Below are 24,772 nucleotides of genomic sequence, written 5' to 3' on the forward strand. Positions count from 1 at the left end.
GTTTTGGCGATTTTATTTACCGTCTCGTAGAATTTTAGAACAAGGACTTATCGCGCGCCGCTTTATAGGAGGACAGTGTGTGTAAAACGTAAAATGGGATATGTAGTTGTATTTCTCTCATACCTACGGGTGTAATATTTATTTCATTTATTGATTTCTTGCATCCATACAAAAGGATTGACAGCAAATCATACATAACACGCAGTAGATTAAAACAACAACCTAAACATTTATCAAGCCATCTATCCCACTTTTAACCCTTTTCTTACCTAAATGAGAATTATGCTTGATATATATTTAATGTATTGAGATATTATTTAATGTATTTATGTACTCCTTGTGGGAATATAAAATGTTATTATTTTTGTATTTTTAACTGTTTATACGTTATGAAATTGTTAATGATTTTTATAAACATGTATATATATATATAATTTATTAATTCGAATTCTACATCATTTAATCACAGGGCCTCATTCATAATGATGAGCTATGTATGAGATATGTCGTGTCTATTTGTATACATACATTACACACTTTACTTAATTTTCTTACCGTTAGGAACGAAATTCTGTGATTTCATCTGGGAGAACGTCGACTATATGACCCCCCTTAAATTTTGTTTAATTATTTAAACGTCCTATTAACAACTATGGTCATATAAGGACCGCCTCCCCTGTATTCAGTGTGTAGCGTGTGTGAAGTGCGAGGTGTGTGTTTTGGGAGACTGCGGTATGTTCGTGTTGTGTCTTCTTGTATAGTGGAACTTTTGCCCTTTTATAGTACTATATCACTGAAGCATGCTGCCGAAGACACCAAGCAACACACCCCACCCGGTCACATTATACTGACATCGGGCGAACCAGTCGTCCCACTCCCTGTATGCTGAGCAGGACTGGTTCCCCAATAAATATGTTAGAAGATCCGATAATCATAACCCTTCGAACTATCTAATTGGTTAAACTGAGGATGTTCATCTTTCTAAACGTTAGTGTATAGGACATATTTATTTTGTACTTAATCAAAAATATTGTCTATTATGAAGTATTTATTTTTGTTATCATGTCCAGTATTCTACATGTACAGCACTGTATGATATACGGGTTGTTTTGGTTTACATAATGAAGTGGAGTCTCCAGGTGGAAGTCATTTTATACCCCCCCCCACACACACACACACCATACCCATCCTAAGAAGTTTCCTTAAAACATTTTCATCGCTTCTATCAATTTCTATACCCATGAAACAAACCCAAGAATTCCTCCAATATAGTAATATGTATTTTGATCTTTCTCAAATTTTCTTTACTGAATGGAGCCTTTTTATTGTATTTTGAGCTTTTTCTCAATTGTCTGTAAAAAACTACCAAGATGTTTTGTATTAAACACGTTGATTTCTTGATATTATATATGATTGTTAAAATACATTAGTTAGTACATAATGTAAATTGATTGCAGTATACATGGATACCATTAGCGTCCTTTCAACAGCCAGGGTCATGGTAAGGACGTCTGCCTCCCATGTATGTGGTGTGTAGTGTGTATGCAGTGCGTGATGTGTGTTTTGGGAGACTGCGGTATGTTCGTGTTGTGTCTTCTTGTATAGTGGAACGGTTGCCCTTTATATAGTGCTTTAATCACTGAACAAAAGCATGCCGCCGAAGACACCACGCAACACACTCCATCAGGTCACATTATACTGACATCGGGCGAACCAGTCGTCCAACAATGTAAATTGAGTGTAGCGTAACATTGTTATACTACATTGGTTACGTACGTTTTGCACTTCTTCTATAAGTGTTAATTTGATCTCAGTGATATATGACTAAATAAGAATATATGTCTTAATTAAGCCCTTTAGCCACAAGATCACGTTAAAAATATGTCGACAAGTATCTTTCAACATATTTATGTTGGTAGTAGTAAATTTTAGCGCACGCGCGAACTTGACCAAATTAGAACAGTGATGTTTGAGCAATAAAAATTAGCGGAACATTTCTTGAGCGGAAAGTGCTTAAATGTGCATGTTTACAATAAATTGCATTTTATGGTAGACATGCACGAAATTTTAAGTAAACAAAAGGTTTACATGTGGGCTATATCATATACGAGCAACAGTGAACTGGTATACCAAATACTTTTCATGACTAATTCATGCTATTTAAATTGTCCACAGTTGAAAAAACTTTATCTTATTTTTACAATTTGCATTGGTTAATGTAATTTGTACTAGTATATCAATCGCAAACTAAGAGTTGAAATGACTTCTTTGACTGATGTGCTAATAAATGGATACTAGACTGGCCACCAGACCCTAAGTTGTTGATAAGACTTATTACTTAAGAAATATTATATACTAAATTATCTCCCTTTAGTTTGAAACTTGGGATCAGACAAGTAGTAGAGACAAAAAATCAATCCAATTTTTAAGGATGTTTTTGATAACCTTGAGACTGGAGGCCACGTGTGGTTTTCATAGTTTATGTAAATACCCACCAAATTATTTTTGAGTGTTATGTTCATGCTACATATGAATTATGTTAATTTATTATGTGCGTATGTGTTATTATTAAATTATTATCTGATATTTCCTTTTTTGTATTTCACAGAATTATTTTAACCTCCGAATGGTGTAGGTATCCATTTTATAGTCTATATTTGATTGTCACTTCATGACAACTAAAACATGACGTCACAATCAAATGAACTTATATACAACATCTGTAATAGAAGGTCAGAGTTTATGTTGTATTTTTTGCGAAAGGTCCCAAATTTGTCACATTTAATGCCATGCCATTAAGTCATGAAGTGCACTGGGCACTTATTGGATCGGATATGGTATACAGCTATGATATAAAGAAACCCAAAAGTACAAGATCTATTATATTAAAATGATAAATTTAATAAAATCTAAATTTTGTAATGACCTATGGGCTTCCTGGAGAATCGTCTTGACTGCTGTACGGCAGATCTCGCTCAAACAGGATGACAAGTTCACAATGTGGTGTCTGTGGGAACATATCTACAGGTAAGGCTTTGACCGGTCGATATGGCGGTCCTTTGGTACGCCGAGATGTCTGTCTGGTAAGGCTGGAAAATACGGAAGGTACCGATGAGAAATGACGAACAACAAAAACAAACCTCAAGTTGCATTATTCATAAATCTAGAATTGCTATCTTTTATCGATGACAACAAATATTTACAGTTAAAGGATTGAGTTTTAAAGAAATGTTTTTAAAAAACGTTAAACTGTTCAAAGAAAATGAAAACAAAATGTGCAATATTTGCATCCTGAACCACAGGTTTACGACGCGCCAAAAAAAAAATACTGAAAGGTTGTTTACTTAGCCCTGTATCCCATGACAATAAATGGAGCGTGGGGATCGCTAAGGGATATCAATGTGCAATTTTTATAAGTAAGTGAGTTTATATTAAGGATCTGCACTTCAGGGACGCATTCGTTGAATAGATGGCGATTTTATTCGGTCTGGGCTCATTAGGGAATCGTGACCTGGGGATGTAGGGTGTACTTTTCCGACTAACGATTTTTACAAGAATCCTCGTAATTCAACTTTCGATATGAAATAAAATTCGCCCATTATCCCATCATATCATATACCATAGTGACCAGTAAGGAATTGTCATCAATGTAAACTAAAAAATATTCAGATCGGATGATTTTTGTGGTGTTCAGAGCATTTTAAAATTAATTACCCCATTTTCTGGAGATGGGATACAGGGCTAAGTAAACAACCTTTCAGTATTTTTAGTATTTTTTTTTTTGGCGCGTCGTAAACCTGTGCCTGAACATACAATCTTACATTAATGTTTTCATATGATTAATGAATGTAAAAATAAAGTTGTTCATACCTCTATAAAGTTTCTTTGAATGTAGAAATTATTGCTCAATAAAGTTGTTAATACCTCTATGAATGTTTGGTTTGATTAGTTTAACGTCCTATTAACGGCCAGGGTCATTTAAGGACGTGCCAGGTTTGTTGGTGGAGGAAAGCCGGAGTACAAGTTGAAAAACCACCAATCAGCGGTCAGTACCTGGCAACTGCCCCACATGGGATTCGAACTCGCGACCCAGAGGTGAAGGGCATGTGGTAATATGTCGGTACATCTTAACCACTCGGCCACCGCGGCCCCCTCTATGAATGTAGAAACACTTACTTTATAAAGTTGTTCATATCTTTATCTCTATAAATCTATAAATACTTACTCTACAAAGTTGTTCATGGCCGCCTTGGGGTTACAGGATACAAACACCACCTTGGTTAGATGTGGAGATCGTCTCAAGGCCTGGAACACACTTGATTCTGAAAATATCAAAATACAAAATGTATGACTTAAAGGAATGATATACCGTATTTCACTGCAAGTCCTGCAAATAATACCCACACCTAAAGACCTCCACCTGTTTTCTTTCGTTTTTTGGTTTGTTTGTTGTTTTTTTTTTTTTTTTCTGGGGGGGGGTCTAAAAATAAGGCCCCACCCCCCTATTTTTCCGTTTTACTGGAGGATGGATTTTATCCATGCAATAATTCTACTTAATGTCACTAGTCACTAAAAAGATTGTGTACCGTTTTTATTTGCTTTACCGACAAAGAAAAATCCTGCAGTAAACAACTGTTTGTGTGTTTAAATTATCAAGACTATGACCTCTGGACAGTGCTTATATTTAATTGAAGTGTATTTTCGACCAAATACTCTGATTTATGTTTAAATGTGCATTGATTTCACTTCAATCCGCATGGTCAACTTGTTATAGTGTTTATATGACTGGTCAGCAAAGACATTCGTCATTGTAGCACATCATATCTGCACCTGTGGATTCTAATTCAATACAGTAATTAACTAAAACATCTTCTTAAGGCATTTACATTTTCAAATATGTTTATTTGTGAACATAATGTACCTGTCGTTCACAATCAGTTGGAGAAACCATGCTTTACATTTACCTACATATGTAGTCAGTAAACAATGACTAAGACACTGGATATCAGTTTTATTATGTGATAAAGGTACTCACATAGTCCCGGCCTAGGAGGGTCCACCACTGCCACTAAGACACTGGATATCAGTTTTATTATGTGATAAAGTTACTCACGTAGTCCTGGCCTAGGAGGGTCCACCACTGCCACTACATCTGTTGATCTCAGTGACTTCATTGTACGATTGATCGCATCTTCTGCTTTACTGCACACATAGTGAACATTTTCAATGTCTGAAAAATAAATAAAACACACAATGCAAAATAATTTTTGATAAAATTATAAAATGAAATCAAAAAGGTTTTTTGGATACTTCCATTTCCATCCTTAATTTCCTTATGGCTTTATTTTCTTTTATATTACATTGTCAATTTTGTGTCTCTTTAACAAAGTTTATGATTACGAACCTATTTTTGTAAAAGACACCGGTTTGCTGATGATCCCATAGGGTAGATTTTAACATCCCAACATTTATATCTAGGGTAGGAGGGGGGCTTAATTCTGGTAAAGGGGGGGGGCTTATATCTGGTAAAGGGTGGGGGCTTATTTCTGGTAAAGTGTTGCTTATTTCTGGTAAAGGGTTGTTTATTTCTGGTAAAGGGTTGCTTATTTCTGGTAAAGGGGGGGCTTATTTGTTGTAGATCACAGTACAGGTGTTCTTTAAAGTAGCGACAACTTACCATTAATCTTGGCATTGTCTTTTGCGTCATTTATTGCTTCTTGACACATCTCTATTCCAACCACTCGCGATACTTTCTAAAAAAAAACCAAAAAAAACCCCATCATCAGTCAAAGTCATATCTCTGACAATAAGATAATCTACGTACACGGACACCAGATTGCATTTGACCTGGTTATATTCGTTCTGAAACTGTTATTTGACACTCATCCCCTTCATTTGACACTCAACCCCTATCAACCCACATAATGATACTGTACATTGTAAAGTGAAATCTCTACACCTTCCATCCCTCTGACAAGAGACAACTCCCTACACCCCTTTAGCCTATATGTATATTATGTATATGCTAATGACTTGAAATGTCACTATGTGTTACTTCAATTTGAAGAAATACAATGTTTTACAATATATTTGTATGATACCTACTAATAGTACCAATTGACAGTAAATTTGTTTGTTTGCTTCCCAAAGGTATAAACTGCAAATTTCAGTGCTTCATAAATGAAAGAAACTTGGAAGTCATTAGATCTCTCGAAACATTATTGTAACATTGCATTGGGTTATCAGTGAGAGGTTGAACTACTATGTACCTCTACCTACACCGTCCTCAAGAGGTTTAGGTTTTCAGTATCATTTAACCATTTTCCTGTCATGTATTTAATGACACAAATGACAACCAAACAGATGGGGTTACCTTGGCAACACTGAGTCCGATGGTACCGGTGCCGCAGCAGATATCGAGAACAGTTGTATCAGGAGACACGTTACACCAGTCAGCTATCTGTGTGTATAGAACCTCCGCAGCAGCTGTGTTCACTGAATACAAATTGTACATAATACACTTGTGGTGTACGGTGTAGTATAAAATCTATGTATAGAACCTCAGCCCCAGCTGTGTTCACTGAATAGAATTTGTACATAATACACTTGTGGTGTACGGTGTAGTATAAAATCTGTGTATAGAACCTCAGCCCCAGCTGTGTTCACTGAATAGAAATTGTACATAATACACTTGTGGTGTACGGTGTAATATAAAATCTGTGCATAGAACCTCAGCCCCAGCTGTGTTCACTGAATAGAAATTGTACATAATACACTTGTGGTGTACGGTGTAATATACAAGAGATCCCAGAGGGATCTTGGCGCCCACCAAAGATTGATCTATGTCTGACAAATGAAAGAGGGATCTTTTCACTGCTTTTCAAACTTACAATTCTTTTTTCTGCTTTTCAAACTTTAAACTATCAAAATCCAAGATGGTGGTCGCAAAATGCAATAGGCAGAACTAGGGTCCTAGAGGAACCTACATATGATATTTGAGAACAATCCCTTCAATACTTTCTGAGAAATAGCGGTAACAAACTTTAACTATCAAAATCCAAGATGGCCACCAGTCGGCCATCTTGTTGACCGATCAGTCCCAAAATGCAATATGCACAACTGGGGTCCTAGGGGAACCTACATATGAAATTTGAGAAAGATCCCTTCAGTGCTTTCTGAGAAATAGCGGTAACAAACTTTAACTATCAAAATCCAAGATGGCTACCTGGCGGCCATCTTGTTGACCGATCAGTCCCAAAATGCAATATGCACAACTGGGGTCCTAGGGGAACCTACATATGAAATTTGAGAAAGATCCCTTTAGTGCTTTTTGAGAAATAGCGGTAACAAACTTTAACTATCAAAATCCAAGATGGCTACCTAGCGGCCATCTTGTTGACTGATCAGTCCCAAAATGCAATATGCACTACTAGGGTCCTAGGGGAGCCTACATATGAAATTTGAGAACAATCCCTTCAATACTTTCTGAGAAATAGCCGTAACAAACTTTAACTATCAAAATCCAAGATGGCTGCTTGTCGGCCATCTTGTTGACCGATCAGTCCCAAAATGTAATATGCAGAACTAGGGTCCTAGAGGAACCTACATATGAAATTTGAGAACAATCCCTTCAATACTTTCTGAGAAATAGCGGTAACAAACTTTAACTATCAAAATCCAAGATGGCCACCGGTCGGCCATCTTGTTGACCGATCAGTCCCAAAATGCAATATGCACAACTGGGGTCCTAGGGAAACCTACATATGAAATTTGAGAAAGATCCCTTCAGTACTTTCTGAGAATTAGCGGTAACAAACTTTAACTATCAAAATCCAAGATGGCGGCTGGTCGGCCATCTTGTTGACCGATCAGTCCCAAAATGCAATATGCACAACTAGGGTCCTACGGGAACCTACATATGAAATTTGAGAAAGATCCCTTCAATACTTTATGAGAAATAGCGGTAACAAACTTTAACTATCAAAATCCAAGATGGCTGCCTGGTGGCCATCTTGTTGACCGATCAGTCCCAAAATACAATATGCACAACTAGGGTCCTAGGGGAACCTACATATGAAATTTGAGAAAGATCCCTTCAGTGCTTTCTGAGAAATAGCGGTAACAAACTTTAACTATCAAAATCCAAGATGGCTACCTGGCGGCCATCTTGTTGACCGATCAGTCCCAAAATGCAATATGCACTACTAGGGTCCTAGGGGAACCTACATATGAAATTTGAGAAAGATCCCTTCAGTTCTTTCTGAGAATTAGCCGTAACAAACTTTAACTATCAAAATCCAAGATGGCGGCTGGTCGGCTATCTTGTTGACCGATCAGTCCCAAAATGTAATATGCACAACTAGGGTCCTAGGGGAACCTACATATGAAATTTGAGAAAGATCCCTTCAGTGCTTTCTGAGAAATAGCGGTAACAAACTTTAACTATCAAAATCCAAGATGGCTACCTGGCGGCCATCTTGTTGACCGATCAGTCCCAAAATGCAATATGCACTTCTAGGGTCCTAGGGGAACCTACATATGAAATTTGAGAAAGATCCCTTCAGTACTTTCTGAGAATTAGCCGTAACAAACTTTAACTATCAAAATCCAAGATGGCGGCTGGTCGGCCATCTTGTTGACCGATCAGTCCCAAAATGCAATATGCACAACTAGGGTCCTAGGGGAACCTACATATGAAATTTGAGAAAGATCCCTTCAGTACTTTCTGAGAAATAGCGGTAACAAATTTTAACTATCAAAATCCAAGATGGCTGCCTGGCGGCCATCTTGTTGACCGATCAGTCCGAAAATACAATATGCACAACTAGGGTCCTAGGGGAACCTACATATGAAATTTGAGAAAGATCCCTTCAGTACTTTTAGAGAAATAGCGGTAACAAGAATTGTTAACGGATGGACGGACGGACGGACGGAAGGACGGACGGACGACGGACCACGGACGAAAGGCGATTTGAATAGCCCACCATCTGATGATGGTGGGCTAAAAATCTGTGTATAGAACCTCAGCCCCAGCTGTGTTCACTGAATAGAATTTGTACATAATACACTTGTTGTGTACGGTGTAATATAAAATCTGTGTATAGAACCTCTGCAGCAGCTGTGTTCACTGAATAGAAATTGTACATAATACACTTGTGGTGTACGGTGTAATATAAAATCTGTGTATAGAACCTCAGCCCCAGCTTTGTTCACGGAATAGAAATTGTACATAATACACTTGTGGTGTACGGTGTAGTATATAATCTGTGTATAGAACCTCAGCCCCAGCTGTGTTCACTGAATACAAATTGTACATAATACACTTGTGGTGTACGGTGTAATATAAAATCTGTACATGTGTATAGAACCTCCGCAGCAGCTGTGTTCACTGAATACAAATTGTACATAATACACTTGTGGTGTACGGTGTACTATATAATCTGTGTATAGAACCTCAGCCCCAGCTTTGTTCACGGAATAGAAATTGTACATAATACACTTGTGGTGTACGGTGTAGTATATAATCTGTGTATAGAACCTCAGCCCCAGCTTTGTTCACTGAATACAAATTGTACATAATACACTTGTGGTGTACGGTGTAATTTAAAATCTGTGTATAGAACCTCCGCAGCAGCTGTGTTCACTGAATAGAAATTGTAAATAATACACTTGTGGTGTACGGTGTAATTTAAAATTTGTGTTTAGAACCTCAGCCCAAGCTGTGTTCACTGAATAGAAATTGTACATAATACACTTGTGGTGTATGGTGTAATATAAAATCTGTGTATTGAACCTCAGCCCAAGCTGTGTTCACTGAATAGAAATTGTACATAATACACTTGTGGTGTACGGTGTACTATATAATCTGTGTATAGAACCTCAGCCCAAGCTGTGTTCACTGAATAGAAATTGTACATAATACACTTGTGGTGTCAGTGTAATATAAAATCTGTGTGTAGAACCTCAGCCCCAGCTGTGTTCACTGAATAGAAATTGTACATAATACACTTGTGGTGTACGGTGTAATATAAAATCTGTGTATAGAACCTCCGCAGCAGCTGTGTTCACTGAATAGAAATTGTACATAATACACTTGTTGTGTACGGTGTACTATATAATTTGTGTATAGAACCTCAGCCCCAGCTGTGTTCACTGAATACAAATTGTACATAATACACTTGTGGTGTACGGTGTAATATAAAATCTGTGTATAGAACCTCAGCCCCAGCTGTGTTCACTGAATAGAAATTGTACATAATACACTAGTGGTGTACAGTGTAATATAAAATCTGTGTATAGAACCTCCGCAGCAGCTGTGTTCACTGAATACAAATTGTACATAATACACTTGTGGTGTACGGTGTAATTTAAAATTTGTGTATAGAACCTCAGCCCAAGCTGTGTTCACTGAATAGAAATTGTACATAATACACTTGTGGTGTACGGTGTAATATAAAATCTGTGTATAGAACCTCCACAGCAGCTGTGTTCACTGAATACAAATTGTACATAATACTCTTGTGGTGTACGGTGTAATATAAAATCTGTGAGTAAAGAAGATCTGAGACAGCTGTGTTTACTTAATAAAAATACATGATAAACTAGCTGAAAAAGATATGCTCTCAAAATGCAGGAATATCTCTTTCATGTTATATGTACCTCTACAATTTTTCCGATAAAATATGTTAATCAAATTTTTTTTTCATATAAGGAAAATGTTTAGATTAAGCTTTGTGAAAAAAAAAAAACATTAAGAGATTTCTTTAAATAATTTTTCATCCTTTTAGCTACCATAAGAAATACTTTTAAACTCCATAAGGTATTTCTTTGATGACATTTAAGATATTATTTAGGTAATTTTTTACCCAATTTTATATACCGCACCTTGAAAAAAGGCACCAGGTGAGATTCTGAACTTCATGCCGAGCATTTCTTCTTGTATAAACTGTCAAAAAAAATTAGAAAATTGTATATGAATGTGTTTATTTACATAATAAACTTTCTGTTATTATAATCAACAAATCACATCCTTTGCAGCCATCTGGATATTCAACAAGACAACTTGACTATCTTAGATGTCTTTAAGCTATATGTTGACAAGTTTTCTATGGTTATTTCAATATTAGGTCACCACATCTCTGGGTCAAATTATACATGACCCTTGTGACCTTGAATGAAGATCATATGAAACAAACTATGGTGTCCGTTACCCAAGTCTAAATTTAGATTATAAACCATTAAAATACATTGATTAGCATAATAAACCCAAATGATCTTGAATGAAGGTCAAGAGTCATTAATTTGAATCTTGAATTAAAAATTTCATATTTCTTGGCAAATCCATTGAACTGTTAAATCTCACCTTTTCCTTGCCAACCCATTAAAATGATAAATCTCACCTTTTCTTGACAAACCCATTAAACTGATAAATCTCACCTTTTCTTGACAAACCCATTAAACTGATAAATCTCACCTTTTCTTGACAAACCCATTTAATTGATAAATCTCACCTTTTCTTGACAAACCCATTTAATTGATAAATCTCACCTTTTCTTGACAAACCCATTTAATTGATAAATCTCACTTTTTCTTGTTAAACCCATTTAATTGATAAATCTCACCTTTTCTTGATAAACCCATTTAATTGATAAATCTCACCTTTTCTTGATAAACCCATTTAATTGATAAATCTCACCTTTTCTTGTTAAACCCATTTAATTGATAAATCCCACCTTTTCTTGACAAACCCATTTAATTGATAAATCTCACCTTTTCTTGACAAACCCATTAAACTGATAAATCTCACCTTTCTTGACAAACCCATTTAATTGATAAATCTTACATTTTCTTAACAAACCCATTTAATTGATAAATCTTACCTTTTCTTGACGAACCCATTTAATTTATAAATCTAACCTTTTCTTGACGAACCCATTTAATTGATAAATCTTACATTTTCTTAACGAACCCATTTAATTGATAAATCTTACCTTTTCTTGACGAACCCATTTAATTGATAAATCTCACCTTTTCCCCCATCAGCAGCTCGTATTCTGGTGGATTGGCAGGCCTATAGGTGATAAATAAATATCTTATGTTATACATGTGATAGGAGATATATTTATCAGCCTCTATGATGAAATTAAACGCACAAATACTAAAAACCAATTATTTACATGACTAAAATGACTCTAAATTGCAAAATTCAATCGCTGCAAAAAAAGTTGTTGGGCATGAAAATGGCAAATCCACTGTTGATTTACAGTTGACAAAGAGGAACACATGTGTATCACAAATGTTTTGTGGATAGACATTTACAGGGGGGGGGCACTTATTAAAAGGTGAATTCAATATATATACTTAACATTGTTATTTACATCCAGTTTCATAAATTCAATTCATCAATGTACTGTATAGCATTTTAAATTCACAGGGTCCATTTTCACAGTTTTTTAATTTATTCCTGGGGGCTTAATTTCGCAGTACACCAAATGTGAATGTTATATTTGCAAATCAACAAAGTTTTAATGGTGTTTATTTTAGTGATTGTTTGCAGTTAATTTTTATATTATGGTACACAGTTGCCAATGCCGGTGTAAATAAGTCACAATAAAGATCTCAATGTTTCAAGCCTTCAAAACTGCTAACATTGTATTGAGTCGTTGTTCTGCCATTTGATTGTAATTGAAATATTTGAACCAATATGTGAAACCCAATCATCTTTCTTGATTATCCATTTTTCTAACATTAAAGGGTTGTAAAATATGGCCCAGCTGTTCAAAAGGTGATTTGGTTAAACACAGTTTAATGACAAATTTTAAATAAAAAATAAAATCATTTTTGTAAAAAATTTTCAAACGTTTCTGAGGTTTGCCATTGTTTACATACTTTAAGAAAAGATATAATCATAGGTTTTGTAACAAATGAGAAATGAAAATTTTATTGATGATGTGATTAAACTGTCAACTTTTGAACAACCAGCCCTAGGTGTATATGAAGGTAGTTACCTTTCCTTGTAAGTGTGGACAAATAGACTTGTCACTCTGCAATCACATCCTTCCCCCGTTGAAAAATAGTCCTTCAATTTGGATTTTAATGAGTCTAGCTCCTCCTACAAATTAACATTTTTTTTATCAATAGTCACTATTAGTCACATATGAATGCAGGTGCTACAGATATCACTAAAACAAACATTGTCAGACATGCGTTTAATTACATTGATTTAATTTAAAGTAGTCACCATCAATCATTTTTTGCATTTGCATATTCGAAGTTATCTGCCCTTTTGGGTAGGTATTGATTTTTATGTCATGTTTTCGTGAGGGTAACATCAGAGTTTTAAGATAAAACTGACCTGATTATCGCTCACAAAATGATTATACTTTCCAGCATGGACAGATAACTCTGTAATATGCAAAGACGCAATAACTATTTTGTATTTGCACATTACAGAGTTATCTGCCCTTACCGGTAGGTATTGCTTGTGACATCATTTATTTGTAAGCATAACGTCATTCAAAGGAAACGTCGTGAATTTTGCTCACAAAATAATGATGTCACAATGGAAACCTATCTGCAAGGGAAGTAACTCTGTAATTTGTAATATGCAAAGACAGAATAGGAAATATCAAAATGTACCTTGGAGAGGTTCTGAGGATGAAAGTCAATAACGGCCATGAAATCAGCACTTCCTTGACAAGTCCTCGTTGTCAGTATCCGCCAGTGTCCTTCATGATTCTGGGGGTCATAAGCACCGTAACCACTGGCACGGATAAACTTTTGGAAACTCTGAAAAAAAAACATTCACTTTTTACATCTAATTAACAGCTTGAGTTATAAGCATATGTCATGTTTAGTTGGTGTAGAATATTTGGTGCTCACAGAAACAAGAGTCCAATGGACCCGTATCGCTCACCTGGTAATCATGGTGCATACTGAAGACATAAGAGAGTCAATAAGATGGCTACTCTGTAACCATTTTAAATGTGGTTAGCTCCAAAAGGTTACAAAAAAAATCTAGATGGAATGAGGAAAAACATCCAACCATTTTTGAGAACTTCCTTCCATGGTAATTGTATAAATAAACAAGAGATCCCAGAGGGATCTTGGCGCCCACCAAAGAATGATCTATGTCTGACAATGGAAAGAGGTATCTTTTCTCTGCTTTTCAAACTTTTGCAAACATACTACATATAAAATTTAAGACTGATCGCTTCAGTGCTTTCTGAGAAATAGCAGCAATAAACTTCAACTATCAAAATCCAAGATGGCTCCTTGGTGGCCATCTTGTTGATCGATCGGTCCCAAATCGAAATATGCACAACTATGGCCCTAGGGGAACCTATATATGAAATTTGAGACAGATTCATTCAATGCTTTCTGAGAAATAGCAATAACAAATTTTAACTATCAAAATCCAAGATGGCAGCCTGGCGGCCATTTTGTTGACCGATCGATATAAAAACCCATTATACACAACTAGAGCCCTAGGGAACATACATATGAAATTTGAGAAAGATCCCTTCAGTACTTTGTGAGAAATAGCGATAACAATCTTTAACTATCAAAATCCAAGATGGCTGCCTGGCGGCCATTTTGTTGACCGATCGATCCAAAAACGCATTATGCACAACTAGAGCCCTAGGGGAACCTACATATGAAATTTGAGAAAGATCCCTTCAGTACTTTGTGAGAAATAGCAATAACAATCTTTAACTATCAAAATCCAAGATGGCTGCCTGGCGGCCATCTTGTTGACTGATTGGTCCCAAAACTCAATATGCACAACAAGGGCCCTAGGGAAACCTACATATGAAATTTGAGAAGAATCCCTTCTGTACTTTCTGAGAAATAACGATAACAAACTTTAACTATCAAAATCCAAGATGGCTGCCTGGCGGCCATCTTGTTGACCGATTGGTCCCAAAATACAATATGCACAAAAATGGCCCTAGGGGAACCTACATATGAAATTTGAGACAGATCCCTTCAGTACTTTCTGAGAAATAGCGATAACAAACTTTAAGTATCAAAATCCAAGATGGCTGCCAAGCGGCCATCTTGTTGACTGATTGGTCCCAAAATACAATATGCACAACTAGGGGAACCTACATATAAAATTTGAGACAGATCCCTTCAGTACTTTCTGAGAAATAGCGATAACAAACTTTAAGTATCAAAATCCAAGATGGCTGCCTGGCGGCCATCTTGTTGACTGATTGGTCCCAAAATGCAATATGCACAACTAGGGTCATAAGGGGAACCTACATATGAAATGTGAGACAGATCCCTTCAGTACTTTCTGAGAAATAGCGATAACAAGAATTGTTAACGGAGGGACGGACAGACGGACAGAAGGACGGAAGGACGGACGACGGACCACGTACAAAAAAGCGATTTGAATAGCCCACCATCTGATGATGGTGGGCTAAAAAGACATGGATAGACGGACATTCTAAATATATATAGAGCATCCACATCTTGATACTGCCCCTTAATTAGAAGATTTTTATACTATTTACCTTACCTTTACAAATCTCTTCATAGAATCTGGCATTATGATTTGATCATCAGGTTCCCCAACACTTTTGCTACCTTGCTTATAAAGTCCATACCGAAATCCCACTGTATTGTCTGAAATTCAATAAACACAAGAGGTTTTGTTTTAATTAACATTCTTATATTTCCTATAAGTAAAGGCCCACTACCTTTCCTGAGTAAAACATAAAGGTTTCTTAAAACATTAATAACATCAGAATATATATACTGATGGCCTAAGATGAGATTTAATACAACACCAATTTGAAAAATTAAGACTTTTTCATCAAACATGTATATATACCTGGAAATTTAGGAAAAGGTTTTGATAAATTGTAAGAACTTAATCCCATTTTGTTTGTATCTTCAACAATAAATACATGTATGTTTAAACCAATCATATCATGACTGCCCCACCTGAAATTCACACTTGAACCCAAAGTTGGAAGGCTTTGATTGGCCTTAACTACTTGACCACCACAGCCCCTTATCTACTAACCTTGGCCATTAATATCTTTTCCAATGGTAAATTCACACTTGTTTCTGTATGCTTCAAGCATTGGCTGAAAAAGAAAAGAACAAGACATTTTACAGTAAAACACAGTTATAACCAACCTCGAACATAATCATTTCATTGTAATCATAATTTGTTATATTTACAATTGCCATTGTTTTTGTATCGATAAACTATGTTGGGACAGGTCACATATCTGTTTATGTCCCAATAACTTGGGTGCAGAATGTGACCCGATTCGGTGCGTATGAATACCTGTTAACTTTGGCGGACTTCCTTTGACATTCCCCAAAATCATGTGTCAATGTTTACAAATAACACTTTACGAGACATTTGCATACATTCAATAAAACATATTTATTTTTTTAATGTATTATTGCTATTTGACATGAATAAAATAACTGAAATATGAGGACTCTTTTTTGTGATGTCATTGAAAAAAGGGCGGGATTAAGCTGTCAGTCAACGGCGCGTTTTTTTTTTCAACAGCTGTTGTGCATAGATAAACATGACAGCAATTTAATTTTGACGGCGAATAACACACGGTAAATGCTTGTATCTTACGTTTTGGTTGACATTATTGTTTAAAGAAAATATTGTAAATATAAGGATTACCCTCTTACTTTGCTTAGTTTATGAGATGGTAAACCCAATGGAGCACTAGGTAAATTGCGTAAAATAAATATATTGCAGATATGTGCATAGGAACTCTGACATGGAATGAAAATTACTAGGCTATAACCATGAATTTGTTGTAAGTGTGGTCGTTATGAACATGTCTTAATGTAAATCAATGATTCCAAACAAATTACGCCAAAATAATTTTGTAAATTTACACTAAATTCACCTTATTTGTAATAGTTAACTTACCATAAAAATTCAATGACACACAATATATATATTGTGATTTTTTTCAATGAAAACAATATACAGTAAATGTACATATTTTAGCGGTAGTTTTATTTCAGCACTCTTTTGCGTTGTATTTGATGGGCTTATTCATGCACAGCACAAAATTTTGTAAAACGGTACTTCTGGTATTGAACCATGCCCAATTGTGCTAATTTAAGTCTGCGCTAATAAATTATAATATACAGTTTTCTGCGTTTTCGCTAAAAATTGACAGCACTAAAATAAGTACATTAACAGTAAACCCAAAACCGGAATATAAGATAGAAAAGACTGATATACATACTGAAGGTTTAATAGGCAACATCTCACAGCATTTCCCATCATACTTTGACCTGGAGAAAAAAATAGCATGTGTCAGTAATGCTGATTATAAATGTTATTATTTAGATAATTTGATATCAATAATAAGAAATTAATTTAACTTTGATTCATGCTTAACATACTCAAATATTTTGGCATTCAGGAATTTAGCACCTTTACACACTTTTAGCAATTCAAGGATAGGCTAATACAATCATAATTACACATCCAGGCATTAAAATCATCCCCATAGAAATATTATCATTTTCTATTTGCCATACATGAAATGTTTGATTAAAATAATCATGAAATTTAGACTGGGCTTCTGCTAAAATATGCTAGTTCAGAAATTCACACTGTGATCAGATAGTTACGCCATTTTGAACACTTGCAGAATAAAATAAATTGATTTTAGACAAAACCAATTTAAATTTAAAATCATCCCTTGATAGACAATTTGAAAATAATTACATATATTATAAATGGCAAAGCCTACTTCAGTTCCTAAAACAAATTGTCAGACACATTAATCCACCTGGCCCTGGGATAGTGAAGCAATCTTAAACTTTTTATAAAAGTTTTTGCCTAATCACACCAAAGATTTCACATATTAGAATCTGAAATTATGGTTATTTTAGAGATTTTTGAGACTTGTTCAAGAAACAGAGGTCTGTTGTATAAAACCAGTAAACAATCATTAAAAATTCAAAAGTTAAGATATTACACATACTGTATTTGACCAAATAAGCGCCCAGGATGCTTCTGGTTGAAGCAACACAGGGGGTGCTTACTGCCGTTCTATCATAAGATTGCACGATTGTGTTACAGTACTAGTGTATCGCCTCATTGTAGTAGATTACATCGCTACATGTTACAGGTGAAGCGTCTATGTAACACGCATTGTGATTGGCTGAGTGTGTATATGAATAAACGTTACACAACCTAATTGTACATCCGCGGGGAAAACACCCCAGTTTAAATGGCCCCTATTTGTGCATTCGGGACGTTGTAAGTACGTCGAAACAATTAAAAATGTTCAAATAGATAAACATCTGAAAAATTAATATTTGTAAAATAAAAGTATTACGCCGTAAAAATAAATAACGCTGATATATAGAATTCGCGCTGCAAAAATATACATGACTGTTTTGATACGGGTTGTTTTTTCCATGGTATACCTAGTACATGTGACGAACTTGACGGACCGAGTTTCCTGAAATAGCTGTTGTAAATATATAAATAATATGATTGGGGGAAAAAATCAAACATAGAAAGAGATAACACACAATCAGGTTATACTAGCTGTAGAAGAATACCTAATATTGATTTAAATATAGTAATACTGGTAATGAATAAATATGAAGGTCAAGAAGAAAGAATCTGCTAAAACATAACTGTTCAGTTTCACAATTATGGTAAGGAATATTTAAAATGTTAATTTAACTCTTAATTTGAACTTTATACTGAATAATAAAGTGTGGAAGTACCAAGATCGTCAATCGCCAAGCTGTCAACGCGTGCATATTATAAGTTACCGGTACATGTGTGTTTGCACATGTGTACATGTTACATGTCGAAACATCGCAAATTTGTATGAGGAACAGCATGGTTCTCTGCTTCCACATGTTCGGCCTATCAAGACACCAACAAAGGTCAGTGAAGAAGTTGTTAAATTCGTTGAATATCAGAAGAAAATAAAACAAAGCATTTATGTTGGTGAAAGTCGAGAGAAACTTATTGAGGCAAAAGTGTGTACTTGTATGTAAATGAAAATGTGCCTGCTCTGTCGCAGGTGAGTAAATGTTAACAAATAGTCTTGAACAACGTGGACTAAATCTTTTCTTCCAACCACCATACTCTCCTCATTACAATGTTGTCGAGTACATATTTCATCCATGAAATCCAGGCTTCGTAAAATTCTGTCATATTCATCCGAGTTCACAGAATTAGCTATCATGTGCATCGACGCCCTGTCTGACATTCCTGGTTCGGAACTAAGTCGCTATTATATGGACTGAGTGGTTATGTTTGAGATTAGGCCTAACATAAAACAGAGAAATCTCTGGTAAAAAGAACTGTTTTATATTTCGTATTTCACAGGAAAAATAGTGTTCTGTTTACCATAAAAAGTCAAAACGAATGGCAGGCTAAACAGCTTTATTGTGCACACACGTTTTTCTCTTCTATTTTTAGATCAACTCAGCCAATCACAATGCGTGTTACATAAACACTTCATCTGTAACATGTAGCGATGTAATCTACTACAGTGAGTCGATACACTAGTACTGTAACACAATCGTGCAATCTTATGATAGAACGGCAGTAATAGAAACAAATTTGGAATTATCAAATTATTCTTCAAAGTAAGCCATAAATCAATTTGCAAAAGAAATTGGTAAGAAAACCAACAACAGTTTTTCAGTCTGCATTTAATTCAAAGTGAAACTGAAGCCTAAAAAAAAGGGGGTGGGGCGCTTATAGGAATAGGGTGGTTATTGGGTTGAATACAGTATTAGTTATACTTTACCTTTGATCTCTGAGCCAGTCACGGAATTCTGGGTTTTCTCTTTGAATGCGATTAGCCAGTGTTTTCAATATCTGAACCATATCTTGCATTTTCATCTGAAATTAAGAATAGATTTACAGCATTATCATCATTGTTATTATCTCCATTTTCATATATTGTCTTCATTACCATCTAATAATCATTTGTGAAATAATCAGTAAAAAACAAAATCATCCTCTCATCAAAACTCCCAGAAACAATAAGTCTTAGAGTGAAAATCTTTAGAATTCTATTTAGCTTAAAATTCATCTAAGTGTTGTTTTTTTCTAAGATTTTATTTCTCTGATCAAATCAATTTTTATTCAAAACTTTCAAGACTCAAAATAAAATTAACGAAAGAGTGAATTACCGATATACAATGATCATGGTAATTACACTTTATAATACTTGATCCAAATGGTATAATTTACAAAATAACTATACACCAGTTGCAATGACACATGAACAGATACAATATTTTTTATTTTGTATGAAGTCCTATTTACACCTTAGGTGATTAATAACAGGTTAACATTACAAATCACACTCTTGGGGTGACACATCATCTTTGTGTCATTTGAGGAAGCAAGTTCGTAAATCTAGTGATATTCATCTTACCTTGAGCTGATCTTCATATGGCATATTCCATAGTGGGGATACAGCGTTCTTTAATCTAAAATTAACAGGAAAAGTAAAGTAAAATTAAATAAGAGAACCAACACTCCTGAGGTATTGCAAAGCGGTGCCACTACTGCTGGATGGATATCACATGGTATTCAGCAGAGATCCTTAAGATGTGGAAACATGAACAAATTAATAAAAGGATACTCAACATCCATGGCAGTTTGTTTTTTATGGTGAGTATCCCTTTATTTATCCATTCAATCTAAAATTAGATATTAATTTATCACACTCATGGGTAGAGTCAATACCTTCAAATATATTGGATATAACTAATACCCTCATCTCTTTCAATTTTAGTCACAATTGTGAAACATTTAATATTCTTAACATTAGAAAGATCATAAATTTGCATTAAAAATAATAAAACATGGGTCTATGAACTATATACGGATATCTCAACCATTGTGAACAGTTTTTTGCTGTCAAAACTCAGAACGCCTTATATTGACCAGACAAAACTCTTTCACTCAGGTTGAAATATCCCTCTTCACTTGATATGACAGAGCCATGTTGAAATCACAGTAGATTGACTGCAGTGAGTGATCCCCACTAAACCCTGACGGCAAGTTAACATGATCTAGGTGTTAAGACTTTCATCTATACCTGATCTCGGGAGGAAGATCATCTTCAGTCTTGTCCTTTTTATTTGGTGGTTCATCTGAAAACAAAATAAACTTGAATGAATCATTATGTATCACAACACTTAGTTCAGTTCCCTTATTATTACAACTTCCTGATTTTTTGTATTTGAAGTGTCCTGACACATTACCATAACACCTGTACCTATGAGTTGCAAAATCAAAACCCATGTAGTGCATTTGCCAGTTAGTGTCAGCAATGTGGTGCTTTTACTCCAGGAACTATGACCTTTCTCCACCTCCTAAACCTAGGACATCTTTAAAAGACCCTAATTGTCACTATTCCAAACAAAGCAAAATCTGTATTTGCACATTAAAGAATTATCTGCTCTTGCCAGTAGGTACTGACTTAATTTCATGTGTTTGTGAGCATAAAATCATACATTATTCAGAGAAAATGACATAATTTCCACAATCAATCTAAAATCATAAGGCCGGGATATCCACCTCAGACTCCGATTCCAGCCATTATGATAGAGTGAAAGACACTAAAAAAAACACTGCCATAGTCATAACTCATTTGGCCCAGGAGTATCAGGATATATATTGCAAGATAGTAGTGTTTATGGAAAATGATGAAACAAAGAAATGTTTTAATTGTTTAAAGAAGCTAAAAACATTGAAATTCTAATTTCAAAACCAGTGAAATCCAATTCTGAACTATGAATATTTCCAGTGGCATGTCTGTGAAAACAACTCACAGCTGAATGCAAGAGGACATTTTTAAGCAGACTTTTGCATCATGCAATCCAGGCATGGTCTATAGTTGGCAGAGAGCAATATTTCTCTCTTTAATCCTAAATGGTGTTACACTCTGAGCTGCAGCTAGCATTGTCAATATTAAACTGACATCTATACCATTACCTGTCTTCTGTTCTGATTCTAACTTCCTCTTCTTAACAAGTGGATCTGCAGTAGCTGATGCCTTCTTTACTTTGAGTTTTCGTTCCTTCCAAATATGGCCTGTTATCTTTTTGATAGCATCTTCTCTTTCCTCTTCATTCCTGTGTATAAAATTTGGCAGATCTGATAATAAAATCCTTGGAAAGAATGAAACAAAATGTATTACAATAGAGTTTGAAATTACTAAAAATATACCTTTGACATTTGATTTCTTTTTAATTTGCAAAAGCTAGCCTCTAAATCTATTGGAGTTTTAAATCCCATACTTTGAAGAAAATATGGTATACCGGGTACATATATAAGACATGTACAACTGATCTATACATTTCTTAAGTTTTACATTACCTAAATGTTGCAAAAGCAAAGCCTTTTCTCTCCAGGGCCTTGATTTTCACTGGTTTCACATCCAAATTTGCCAACCGTTTCTTCAGTTGCTACCAAATTATAAACAGATGCAGTGGTATCAGTACTACAAAGTTAGCACATGTTTAATAATGTTTTTATACAAATTATCAAAAAGAATACATGTATATTGAATTCCATCACTGATAGTCCTTCATTATTGCTATAAAAATGATATCCACCCAAGAACTATGTCATAGTAATATTGATGGCATATTTCAGGAGGAAAAGAAACAAATCACAGGCATACAGAGACTTGTTCTATTTCCCATAGTCATCCAAATTAACTTAATTCTAACCCTTTCATAGAAATAACACCCAACTTCAAAGCCTGATATTGTATACTGCTATTCAAACATCAAAGGACCAAACTACCCTTTATCACCTTATATACAAGTACCAAAGCAACCAGTTTTACTAGGACATATTCCAGGGGTGGTTACAAACATAGTGATAGTAGCCCGTGGAGATTGTCGATAACTGATTCTTAAACTTCTAAGTCTCAACCTTAATATTTCGCCTAAAACTTACCTTAAACCCAAACCTTGGTAGGTTTAGAATTTCTATTTTGAATATTTCTGATGTAAATAAATGATCTGGTCTAGATGATGAAGATGATGGCTGCTGATCATTTTGCTCCTCATCGTCTTCATTTCCATTTTTTCCAGCATCCTCATCCATCCCTGCTTCATCCACATCATCCTTTTCATCTTCATTCATTCCAACATCATCCTTCTTGGCCAGGAGTTCAGAATCACAACTGGCACTGGTACTGTCAGCTTCTGCCACAGAATCGGCACTAGGTTCTTGTCTAACTGTGGAAATGACAGTCTGATCCTCCGTTTTATCCTCAGGTGTACCACTTGTGACGGTTTGTTCATCATTTCCAGTAGCTGCCGAATCACATTCCATTCTGGATATGAATCATAATTAATTCCATTATTTATTAATATGCATATACTATACATTTATGTACATTAACCTGAACAATTCTATATGAAATCTATGACTATTGTTAATTTTTACAAATATGTGTAATAGCCAATAGGAGAAAATGTAGCAGTCAGACCAGGGGCGGACACAATAAAACTTTCTCAGATAGTTTTTTACTCAAGTCTCAATGTAAAATCATATACTTGTGTAAAAAATCTGTCTGAGAATGATATTATGGTGTCCACCCAAGACCTCCAAACACTAGCTGGATGCTCTATTGATTGATCTACCTGGTCACTGATGATCGGCCCAGTCCAATCTCGATATACATGGTTATATATCATTGGTCTGTTTTTACTTTAAGTTGATTATTTATATCAATCTCTTCTATTTTGGCGCTTCTTTTTAATTGTTTACAATTGATGTGTGTTAGTTGCTTATACTGATCTGACTATCGTCATCATATCTTGATTTTGACTGGGGTTCTCATTTGATTTTGTAGTTGGATATTTTTAAGACAGTTGATAATTTATAGATATTATAGATATATATACGAAGTAAAGTATATCTTTTGTCAAGCATAACACTGGGATTCTTATTTGATTTCGTAGTTGGATATTTTTATGACAGTTGATAATTTATACATATAGATATATACCGTGTTCTTGCCTACTTCAACAGATTGAAGATTGTGAATATCTTCATATATATGAAGTAAAGTAAATCTTTTGTCAAGCATAACACTAGAATGTGGCAACCTGTCATGGTTAAATTCTAGAGTGACAAATTGTTCTAAAGAAAATCATACACTGCTGTAGAAATATCTATATTAGTACAATTTATCATTTAAAAAAAGGTTTTCAAAAGCCTTTTTTTAACAAATATATATGAATGTTGAACAGACTGACATTACAATGTTTTACATACAGTGTTTCAGAAACACGTTGTTTCTGAATGTATTGAACAGTGAGAACTCTCCTGTCCGGTCACACTTAATAACGACAACAAACGACAAGAAACGACAACACGTTAAATACAAGGAAAAGTTAGTGACAACACAGGATATGTTATTCGGTACATTAAAGTGAATATTTCTACCAAGTTTTATGAAGATTGGAGCAAAAATGAAGGAATTAGAGCGATTTGAATATTCTGAAATCAGCCGCTGGTCAACGATAGATCGAGTGACAAGATGTTTGCCGTGACGGTATACCGACAACACATTGTATCATCGAAAATGTTTTGAAAACCTAACGACAACAGAAGATATGTTTTTTGTCATACTATAATGTATCTATGTACAAAATTTCATTAAGATTGGAATAAAAATGAAGACTTTATACCTGTTTTAATGTTACGAGATCGGCGACTGGTCAGGTTTACTACCGACAACAGATCGACGAC

The 24,772-nt window shown here is 35.0% G+C and overlaps 2 protein-coding genes across 3 annotated transcripts in view; one reads left to right on the forward strand and one right to left on the reverse strand.

Moving 5' to 3' along the window:
• Window positions 1-3,929, forward strand: part of LOC138331672 (stromelysin-1-like) — a 28,876-nt gene extending 24,947 nt beyond the window's left edge. Inside the window, exon 11 of the mRNA XM_069279401.1 lies at window positions 1-3,929. Coding sequence (XP_069135502.1) covers window positions 1-85 — 85 coding nt within the window. The 3' untranslated portion in view covers window positions 86-3,929.
• Window positions 2,881-24,772, reverse strand: part of LOC138331671 (tRNA (uracil-5-)-methyltransferase homolog A-like) — a 25,749-nt gene continuing 3,857 nt past the window's right edge. For both annotated transcript variants that reach the window (XM_069279400.1, XM_069279399.1), the window contains exons 2-19: window positions 22,967-23,348; window positions 22,379-22,467; window positions 21,995-22,134; window positions 21,096-21,150; window positions 20,427-20,481; window positions 19,791-19,885; window positions 17,247-17,295; window positions 16,037-16,100; window positions 15,527-15,633; window positions 13,639-13,788; window positions 13,008-13,111; window positions 12,028-12,070; window positions 10,885-10,945; window positions 6,374-6,495; window positions 5,678-5,753; window positions 5,114-5,230; window positions 4,226-4,322; window positions 2,881-3,089 (exon numbers count right to left, since the gene is read on the reverse strand). In XM_069279400.1, the coding sequence (XP_069135501.1) occupies window positions 2,927-3,089; window positions 4,226-4,322; window positions 5,114-5,230; window positions 5,678-5,753; window positions 6,374-6,495; window positions 10,885-10,945; window positions 12,028-12,070; window positions 13,008-13,111; window positions 13,639-13,788; window positions 15,527-15,633; window positions 16,037-16,100; window positions 17,247-17,295; window positions 19,791-19,885; window positions 20,427-20,481; window positions 21,096-21,150; window positions 21,995-22,134; window positions 22,379-22,467; window positions 22,967-23,347 (1,968 nt within the window). In that variant the 5' untranslated portion in view covers window position 23,348 and the 3' untranslated portion in view covers window positions 2,881-2,926. The remainder of the gene's footprint in view (window positions 3,090-4,225; window positions 4,323-5,113; window positions 5,231-5,677; window positions 5,754-6,373; window positions 6,496-10,884; window positions 10,946-12,027; window positions 12,071-13,007; window positions 13,112-13,638; window positions 13,789-15,526; window positions 15,634-16,036; window positions 16,101-17,246; window positions 17,296-19,790; window positions 19,886-20,426; window positions 20,482-21,095; window positions 21,151-21,994; window positions 22,135-22,378; window positions 22,468-22,966; window positions 23,349-24,772) is intronic.

This window comes from Argopecten irradians, chromosome 9 (assembly GCF_041381155.1).
Source record: "Argopecten irradians isolate NY chromosome 9, Ai_NY, whole genome shotgun sequence".
NCBI classification, from domain to species: domain Eukaryota; kingdom Metazoa; phylum Mollusca; class Bivalvia; order Pectinida; family Pectinidae; genus Argopecten; species Argopecten irradians.